This window comes from Macrosteles quadrilineatus, unplaced genomic scaffold (genome assembly GCF_028750875.1).
Source record: "Macrosteles quadrilineatus isolate MER2022 unplaced genomic scaffold, UCM_ALF_1.0 Scaffold_3__2_contigs__length_128488019, whole genome shotgun sequence".
In the NCBI taxonomy this organism is placed as follows: domain Eukaryota; kingdom Metazoa; phylum Arthropoda; class Insecta; order Hemiptera; family Cicadellidae; genus Macrosteles; species Macrosteles quadrilineatus.
In genome coordinates, this window is record NW_026542596.1 from 5,638,797 (window position 1) to 5,649,086 (window position 10,290).

The 10,290-nt window shown below is 34.4% G+C and overlaps 1 protein-coding gene across 1 annotated transcript; it reads left to right on the plus strand.

The window, feature by feature from the left end:
* On the plus strand, nucleotides 1-10,290 carry LOC128988515 (uncharacterized). Its single transcript, XM_054409871.1, has 5 exons — nucleotides 1-468; nucleotides 1,863-2,005; nucleotides 4,984-5,097; nucleotides 7,961-8,411; nucleotides 9,896-10,290. The coding sequence occupies exons 1-5, from the start codon at nucleotides 333-335 to the stop codon at nucleotides 10,288-10,290; spliced, it is 1,239 nt and encodes a 412-aa protein (XP_054265846.1). The 5' UTR covers nucleotides 1-332.

Here is a 10,290-nt window from a genome sequence, read left to right on the forward strand (position 1 = left end):
CATAACCTCAAATAATTTTGCTATTGTTTAGATGTTTTGTTTTGTTTTGCTTTTATTTAGTTTTAGTTTTACCATAGATAAAACATACTCCCCCAAGGTTTTACCATTGACTATTGATATAATAAGCAAAGGTTTTACTATAGGCCTAGTTGCGTTTGTGTAGGCCTATGTGGAACTTACTTATCGTTTGTCATATTTTTGATTAGTTAACTTAGTTGTAACTTAGCCTCTAACTTGTATTTTAGTCTAGATTCTAGAATATATGGTTAAATAAAGAGGAAGAGGGTACGGTAGGTTTTTAGTATTATCTGGCCAAATAATATAACAAAAATATGGAAAGTCATCCACAGGAAATGAGCTTTGTTAGGTCATATGACGACTTTGCAGCTCGCTTAAATGAGCATGAAATTACCACCCACACTAAATATATATTAGAGAAATCCTACAAGAATTTTAGTGCTGACAGAGGTAAGAAATATATTTTTGTTTCCTTGATATGGTTTAAATAGAAAACACAAATAGGCCTAGCCTAACATGGGGGAAATATAAAAAATTTTAACGCCTTGGGTACAGTTTCTTAACTGGGATATGCTAATATCGATTGAAACTATAAAATTGAAAATATGGTTTGTTAATCAATATTTTTACTGTAGGCCTATCAATTATAAAATTAAACTGTCATGAGTTAACCCAACCTAACTAACCAAACTGGCTGATAGTGAAAAAAAATGAATGAAGGTTTAAGCCAGGCCTACTAACTTAATCGATTTGAAAGTTTCAATCGGTATTAGCACAGCCCAGTTAAGAAACTGTACACCCAATTCCTGATTGAAACTATTGAATCGATTAGTAAACCTTCATTCAATTTTTTTTACTATCAGCAAGTTTGGTTAGTTAGGTTGGGTTATGGCAGTTTAATTTTAAGTTATAGGCTAATTGATATAGGCTAGTAAAATATTGATTATTAAACCATATTTTCAATTCGATAATTTAAATCGATATTAGCATAGCCCAGTTAAGAAACTGTACCCCATCGAAGTATCGAACATAAAATTAATGTATAATTCAACCAATAACCTAGCTTAACTGGGCTTGGTAGTTATTGCGTAACTTAGTTAACGTGACCATGTGAACCTTTATTTGAAAATAATGGTGCAAGTTTTTAGGTTAAAAGTGAGTCTAAAATTTGCTTTAAATCACTTAGAATTGACATTAGGTAATTTGATAGTTAAACTTATTTAAAGTTTCTGGTAAGAATTTTGTAAGTAACATTTCGAGTTACAATTTTAAAAGAAAAAAAAACCTAAAACGTGTTGAGCACTGACACATAAAACTCGGCACAATTCTAACCTACCCTAACCAAATTCTATAACATTAGCAAATTTCTGTTGTCAGAAAAGGCATAACTTAGCCCTAGTGAGGATTGCAGGTCGTTCTTTATGTAAATTTGTGACTGCACTTTAAGTCCTTGAAAGGTTAACTTAGTTAGATTAGGTACGGTAAGATAAAGTATAAAGAACTGAGTTGTTGGTTTAAATGTTACCTCCAGACAATTTTTGTGAAATTAAAACACTTGGCCTAGAATTTAATAAATTTTTTTTTTTTTACAGACAGTGCAAAATGGTACTACTATTTAAGAAAATATAAACCTACGATCATATCAATCCTTTAACAGTAACTTAGTCTACTTTATTTATATTGCAACTGTTTGTAGTTATATACATGTTTAGGTAAGTTCTCTTCACCAACAGGATTGTTGATAGGTGGATTTTTGCAAGTAGTTTTTATGAATAAAACTATAAATTTTACTTTTATTCACAAATCTGTCCGTAAAAAATAATATTTTACAATGATTTTTGCAGTATACCCAACCACAGAACAGAGAGTTCACTGGCTGAAGGATATTCCATACTATCTGTTTTCTACAAGAACTTACTATTGCCATCAAGGGAGAGATAAAAATAAAAGCTTCAAAATGAAATACAAGGCGAAAAGAGATAAAATGGTAGGCCTAAGTAAGATCTGATGACACAAGCATGCTGTTTAAATGTTATCGGGAGTTACAAAGAGTACCGGTAGGCACATTTAATTTTGTTAATACTTAATGTTGTTTATGAAAAATTCTGAACCTAAATGAAGAAAATTCAGTAACTCAATACTTGAAAAAAGTCCAATGGTGTATGACCATTAACTTAGCCTACAATATAAAATGTCTCCCCAAAGCAGAACTATGGGCGACAATGTGACATTGTAGCTGAAAGACAAGGAGGGCTGCAGAATTTTTTATTTATTTTTTTTCACCGGCAAAGCTAGGACCACATGGCCTATTCTTATACTCAATCTGTATAAGTTTCTGCAGAAAACTCTACATAACAAGTTAGTAAGAGTTTTTGCAGAAAATATTTCTCTAGAAAGTCGAAAAAATTATTTTCTGCAGAAAAATGCTCCGTTCTGCAATCAGAAACGCTAGGGTACAAAACGTCATGCACTACATAGCCCTAAACAAAATCTGTGACGTCAGTATTCGGTGCATCGATCGTGAGGAGGAACGCATAGGATAAACGAGCTACCAAAGCGATTCAATGTAATAACAGTAGGTGTTTTCAAACTGATACAAGCGTTTGAAAACTTATTTATTTCCAAATGCTCATTATAACTATCACAGGATCCAGTGGCGTAACTACGGGGGGGGGGGGGGGGGTGAGGGGGATAGGACCCCCCACCCCCAAAGGCAAAAAAAAAAAACTGTTTTAGTGAGGCTAAATAACCTACTCCATAATGAACATTGTTCACAGATTGTGGATCAGGAATTGTCGTGGGTAATTTCATAATCTTTGCGAATAAAATCGGGGATTTCCAGTGGCGACTATGCGGAAAGTCATAATATTAGGTTGGCAACACTGCCACTCATGCGCTGTAAGTTCCCGCTCAGTCTGGGTCTGGCGCAATTCCCTGTGCTTGTCGCCTGTGTTCTGTGTGTTTTCAGAAGTCTTTGGATTTTATTTTGCAGTGTACCCTTTTCTCCCTCCATGGATTTTAACGCCTTCTTGACAGTCTGCACGTACCTTTCAGCCTGGCCATTTGAGAGGATGGTATGGTGCCGTTGTTCTGTGAATAATCCCACATTCATTCATGAAGTTTTTGAACTCTTGAGAAACAAACTGTCTTCCATTATCTGAAACTAGGATGTGAGGAAACCCAAAAGTTGAGAAGATTTTCCGTAATTCTTGGACTGTCCATGTACTTGTAGTTGTTTTCGTCTGTATCACATCCACCCACTTACTAAAGGCATCCACTAATATCAGGTACTGCTGGCCATCTGTTGGTCCTAAGAAATCAATGTGCACTATTCAGTGGTTATGTGTTCACAAGAGTCTAAGAGGAAAGCATCAGCATCGCAAAGCTTCATAAGAGATTTGTTTAGAAAGCATATAGTAACTAAAACTAAGCATACTGATAACAAACAATAACATTCTGCCTTGCTTCCGTAGCGACGACGCACGGTGTAGGGGCGGGTGGGGGAGTGGTATCTGGTGCCTGCGTGGGGAAATAAAATCTCAGTAGATACGGCTCTTCACGCACAGCTCAGAAGGCTACAGTACAATAACAACTTAATGATAATTTGTTCGTTTGTTGTGTTATGATTATGATTTATTAGTTACTATTTCCTGATTCTGACCGGCCAGAGACAGCCTCATTTGGGTAGATTTTTGGAGTTCTTTTAAACATGATTACACCTCTGGAATGCCTGAAAACGCTAGTTTGGAGTTCTAATTTTTCAAAATATTCCATACCCCCCAGTCCCCCGGTATTGGGTCTCCACCATCCCCCCCCCCCCCCCCCCCCAAAGCCATGTTCTAGTTACGCCACTGACAGGATCCAAGTTTTAAAATCATTTACCACCATTACTTATAGACACACATATAGGTAGACAAAAAACATTTCAGAAATAATGTAAAAAACTTTTTAGACAAGAAAAGTTGTTACTCTCTAGGAGATTATTTTAAGAATAGGCCTAGACAGATATAAAGATTGATGTACTTTAGCACAATTTTGAGCCAGTTACTCATCAAAATTATTTGTAGTAGAATACCTTTTTACAGAAGAATCTTTTCTATTTTATGTACAATTTTATGCCTATGTACAATATTAATAAAGAGATTTCGATATGATACAATTTTTTCTATCCATTTGACGGTTTTTTTTATGTATTTCTTTTAAACACTTTGGTTTTTAGAGTTTCGTTGCTATCAGCAAACCAGTTGATATTTCATGATCTATTAAAAATCCGATTCCCTCATAGGCTACAATTTTGTAAAGTAACCCACCAATAAAAATCTTGAAATCTTAAATCTTGAATGGTTTATTTTTATTTCCCATGGTATCGGTCATGTTTGCTTACCTGACCACACCACGGCCGATCTATGTTGAATAATTGAAACTGTACAGTGGAACCTCAATAACAAGTCACCCTTGATAACAACAGTATCATTTTTATATCCCTTAGAATTTATTTTACCCTTAATCACATGTTATTGTAAACCTCGATAAGAAGACAACCTTGATAACAAGTCTTATTTTATATTCCCCATGAGAGTCTTGTTGTGTAGGTTCCACTGTACTTTATAAGACGATCCTTATAATAAACCCAATGTGGCACAACACTACCAACTGGCGCGGCTAGGGATAACGTTGTATTGTGCATGCTAATATAAACGCAGCTTTTAGTCAACCTTAAGAGTGATTTTAAATTTGGACCAATGAAAAACGTTGTGTAGTATGTAAACAAACTAGCTTTTACAAGATGCATAATCTTCGTCCCTATTTGTACAAACACACCTTTATATTGTGTATTAAAACACAAAAGACAACTTTTTATGCTAAACATTCATAAAAGTTATCTGATTTTTTGTGGCACACTATACAACTTGTTACATTGTTTAGTGAATCCATGAGCTACTTTTAGCAAAGTTTTTTTTTCAGGCTCTGGAGGACCACTCTTTTGTCAAGAGATACAAGCAAACGTATGTGACAAAAAAATTGGACTGCCCAGCTAAATTTCATGTCTCCAGAGTAATAATGATGCCAGAACACAAAGTAAGTATCCAAGTGAGTCACAATTTGCGATTTGTGGTAGGCCTAATTAAATTGATCCACTCGGCCCAGTGTAAACTAAAAAAAAAAAAATCACTTGAATCAGTGAAAAGGCTAAAAATCACTTGTTTATTTTATTATTAGCTACTTTACTTTGGTGTAACCTACTTTTCTCCTTATTTAGTGCACTAGCTTTGATTATTGATAGAACTATACATTCCATTTCCATGTTAAAATGTGTCACATTCTTTTACAATTAGCCTCTTTTAGCGAATTTCCCTACAGGGAAGTAGCTATTACCGTAAGTGGCATGGTAAGACCTAGGCCCGGGACCGATTTACTTTTTCTTTTTGGTGTTCTCAGAGGCCAAAAACACCATTCGTTCGAATTTTTATATTTTATGTATGTATATACTGTATATATACGATATATAATATATATATATATAGATTTATAAAAATCATAAACATATTTAACAAAGTACCCTTATATATATATATATATAGATTTATATATATATAAATATATATATGTGTGTGTGTGTGTGTGTGTGTCCGTGAACATGATAACTTGGGTAATTTTTGTCCGATTTTGATTAAATTTGGTTTAAAGGTGCAAGGCGGGATAAACTTGAATGAGTCTGCAAACCAGCATGATCAGACCATGGGAACAGGGATTTAAGGGGGGTTTTATGGGGTAAAAATTGATTTTTCTAATTTTTAACCCTGAAAACACACCTATAGACCTTTTTAAAGAGCTAAAAAAAATTTTTTGTATAAGTTATTGGAATGTTTTTGTACATTGATAATAAAAAAATTCAAAAAAATATAAATTTATGTTATTCTGTAAAATGTTGTAGCTTGCTTGTTTAAGGTTTTGATACAACTTGGCAAATTTATATTTTTTATATTTATACTAAGCTATTAATATTTCACTTAAAAACACACTATGTTAGTTTCCTTATAGCAGCAAACCTAGGTAGGCCTACTCATTAAACTTTTTAATAGATTTGATCGAAAATCAATTCAGAAAAATAGAAATTCGCTAAGTCGGTAGGTTTGCTGCGGCGGGGGTATTTTAAAGTAGTAATATATTATTTTTTTACCTTAATAGGATATAAAAGAATCATGAAACTAAATTATTTTCAAATACTTTTTTATTATTAAAAATTAAATGCAAAAAGTCCATAATGCTTTTAATAATCTAAATGATGTATTCTAACTAAGGCTACGATTATACTAGAAATCAATACGGGACGCTTTAAATCAAATGGGGGTGATTATAATAGGGATGCCAGTGCCGTATGCTTTAAAAGCAACTTTGTGAAGTTGTACATGGATGACAACGAACTGGAGATTTTTCCTTCGGATAAGTCCATCTACTTAAGATGAAATAGACTGAACAACAAATTCACATCGGTCAAAGCTAATCTACGTGAGTGGCGATTAACTTGTGATTTTCCCGCTGAAGAAGTCCATCTACCCAAGATGAGATAGACTGAGCGACAAATTCACATCGGTCGAAGTTAATCCCACAAATTTTATCACAAACCGATTTCACGTGGTCCGTTGTTGTCAACACACCCTGAACAAAACAATTAATTACTCGCGTGTGCTCGTACTACAGTCCGATTAAAACCACGTTCAACTCCCCGACCACTATTTTTTAATTGACTATGACTCGCTCAGGTCTCCTCCATCGACTAACTGACTTTACTTTTTTAATGTTCAAACAAATTGTTTTACTACCACGCTGCTAGTGGCCAATCTCCGAACTTTATTATTTAAATGCAATGTTGATAATGCAGATCGTTGCATAGTGCTGCGCTCTACAATTTAATTTTGAAACCATTCACCGTGGGACTTTGATCTACTCTACTTATCCACGACTTACTTATTACATATTTTGTTATCTTTTGTGTTTCCTTTGCCTCCGGATGGTATATTCTATTATTTCCGATTCCCAAGGCAAATATGTTAGAGTTGATATTTTATAGGTCAAATTAATTTGTATATAAATGTATAAATAGTAGTTTTAGTCCTCAATCCCCTGCTTCTTCTTTAAACTTAACAGTCAATACAAGACCCCCAATAAAGTAAAAACAAAATTAACAAACTAAATTCATTAAAGGTATTTCACCAAAACATACAGCATCTTAATTCAAGAATTAACACACGTAGAAGCAACTTTACATGAAGCACATGATTCGTTCCGATCGTCGGCAATTTCGCCACATCGTGAGTGACTAGGATAACATTTCCGCGATCCCAAAAATTATCATCCGTGCGTATTGTAGCTGACGATGATTGTGTCTCCACGATTGTGAGAGATGTTCACGATGATTCCGCCAACCCAGGAGACGATGATGATATCTCCCTGATCATGGAGATCTTCACGCTTGAACTGTGACCGTGAAGATGGCGCTGCGAACACGGGATATGTTAATGATCGCGCTACAACCTTGGAATATTTTAAAGATGGTGCCGTGACCGCTGGACATGTTGACGATGGTGCCGTGACCGCAGGAAATGTTGACGATGGTACCGTGATTGCAAGACATGTTGGCAATAGTGCTAGGATCACGCAACATGTTGACGATTGTGCCGTGACTGCGGGACATGTTGACCATTGTGCCGTGACCCCGACATATGATGATGGTACTGTGACTGCGAGACAGAAAAAGGTGTAGTAACATGAACGGACCAAGCTTTTGGTCGGGATTTAAAAAAACGGGGTAATGATAAAGTCTGGAAAAAGATGGGAATTCCATTTAAAGAATCTGGTAGACACTCTGAATATTGATAAAAGCAATCCTTTACCTACCTACTGAATAAAAAAGTATTTATTGTAGTATTTTTCTTTTCAGTTTCATGAGTCAGTTTCAAGGAGTTATCAGAAAACAAAGTTTTCAACTGTTTTGAGAAGAAAAATAGAAAATGGCGAAAGTTTGGGCGAAGAAGGCTTCATATTCAACTTGCCCACTATTCAACAGCATGCAAACCACTTGACTGGTGAAAGCGCTGCATTTACTGAACCGGTTGATAGAAGAGTAAGAGCCTACATTGATGAGCTAGTCATCAGAGGTGAACGGAATGCTGTAGTAATTTCAAAACTACTCAAGTCCTACGTTCAAAATGAACTTCAACAAAAAGACGAGCTCAGAAGAAGATTTTATCCAAACATGAAAACAATTAGAAAATTAGTGTCATCATCAAAATTAAAACTGAGGAAGAGTCCAATTTTTCAGCAAAACACAGACTTACTAGTTGAAAGTTTAAATAACAATGATCTGGTATGCTTCAGGCCCAGCACCCCAGGTATACCATCTCAGTACATTTTGCTACACTCGGTATTTTGAAGTCCAATCAGAGGGCAGGTCGATTTGGAACATGCAGTAATTCTCTTTGCCAAAACACTCCATAATTCGAAGGGAGGTATTCCTTCCTGTCATAACGGGAATCTATACATCCCATTATTACAGTAGTGTGTCTTAAATAATGTCTTTGATGACACAAGAACCAACAGCAAAAAGCAAACAAAAAAGTGTGGTTTTTTTCTAAGACTGAAATGTTATTCAACTGAAAAATTATTATTGTTAGCTGTACAATGAGGCAACTCACTATCTTAGTCTTAATCTATCCCATTTTGCAACTAAAAATCAAATTATATCAGTTGTTTTTTATATGATCTTTTTGAACTTGATAGGAAATTTTAAATGCTAATTAAAAGTGTTCTTGACATTTGTTTAATTAAATCAGCAATTTTTTTTATCATGGTAACTTTTGTTCCAGACATGGGTCTCTTATGTCTTAATATATATACTAAGTTTCATAAAGATCAATGTAACAATCCAAAGATAAAAATGTTTGTATGTAAAAAAAAATACAAAATGGCGTGTATCTGGTTAGTTAAGCAATTTAGGAAAAGTTTTTATCTTTATGTTCTCTTTATTTTGACCCAAGGAATCACTACATAAATAATGTTCCCACCTTTTTTGAACACCCTGTATACAGGGTGTTTGAAACGGGTGTGGACAGACATAATTGACTATCTCACAGTAATTTGACTCTTCCTATAAAATATTTGTATCTCAGCAAACTGTGGTATTATCATCAGTAGTATTATCATCCTTTAACATGAAAGATGTTTGTTGTCACCCAATTGTCCCTTCAATAGGGATGGACGAGATTGGATTTTTTGTTCGAGACGAGACAGGATTTTTTATTTCTCATAACATTTTGAGACATACATAAATGTAAACTTTCTCTGTATTATTTTATCAGTGGTCATCAACCGAAGTTTTTCCTTTGTACTGTGTTTAGGTTGTGTCTTGATTTTAACATATGCTATGATTCTTTGTTTTGTTTACATTTACATTTTGTAACCATCATGGCAACCCATAAGCCCAATGTTAAAATTTGAAAACTTTGAGTCACTTTAAAATTACATAGGCATTATCAAAAATTGAAATTGGTTACGTCTAAACCATCCAATTATTTGATTAAACAACCTTGGTAAGTTTGGCTAAAATATGTTCAGCCGTTATTGAGATTAAGTGCTATAAAGATTGCATCGAAGTTGATCCCAAAGAGCTTCGCTTCGCTCCGCTCAATAAATCTCATTCTTGTTATATTTTTGTAGGATTTCATAATTTTAAATTTGAACCATCCGTTTTAGAAATATCAACAAATGCACCCATAAAGTTAATTAAACATCACTAATTAAATAAAAACTTTGTCTTGCCTATCATATTTTTAGAAAAGAAAGTTAATTTAGTTTTTTATTGATTTTTTTATTTCAGAAAATACTATGGAGAATGCTGAAAATTCCAGTCCGCAATATGAAGAATTGCCTAAACAAAGTAGCAAAAGGATGAAGCTAACTAACAAAAACAACGCATTGTTGAAATCGCTCCAATCTATGCTTCAGTATCTTGGGGAGAACATGTTGGAGAATCTACACAATTCATTAGAAGAACTCATTAACAAGTATTCTTCTAGAATTAAATCTGTTAAAATAAATAGGTTGCCAGTAGAAGTTAAAGCCAACACCTGTGTAAAAGAGAAGAAGCTGGAACTTGGTGAAAAAGAACCAACTGATGGTGTATGCTTACTTGCGGATAATATGAAGGATTCTCAACAGTTGGTGTTTGAAGATGACATTTGTGTTTTGGTATCAGGAAAAGTTCAAATGTAA

What these genes read in the sequence shown, in the direction of transcription:
- LOC128988515 (XM_054409871.1), top strand. Translation starts at nt 333, where the DNA reads ATGGAAAGTCATCCACAGGAAATGAGCTTTGTTAGGTCATATGACGAC. An exon ending in TAATGATGCCAGAACACAAA is followed by an intron (nt 5,098 to 7,960) that starts GTAAGTATCCAA and finishes TTTTCTTTTCAG; the next exon opens with TTTCATGAGTCAGTTTCAAG. An exon ending in CTTCAGGCCCAGCACCCCAG is followed by an intron (nt 8,412 to 9,895) that starts GTATACCATCTC and finishes TTTTTATTTCAG; the next exon opens with AAAATACTATGGAGAATGCT.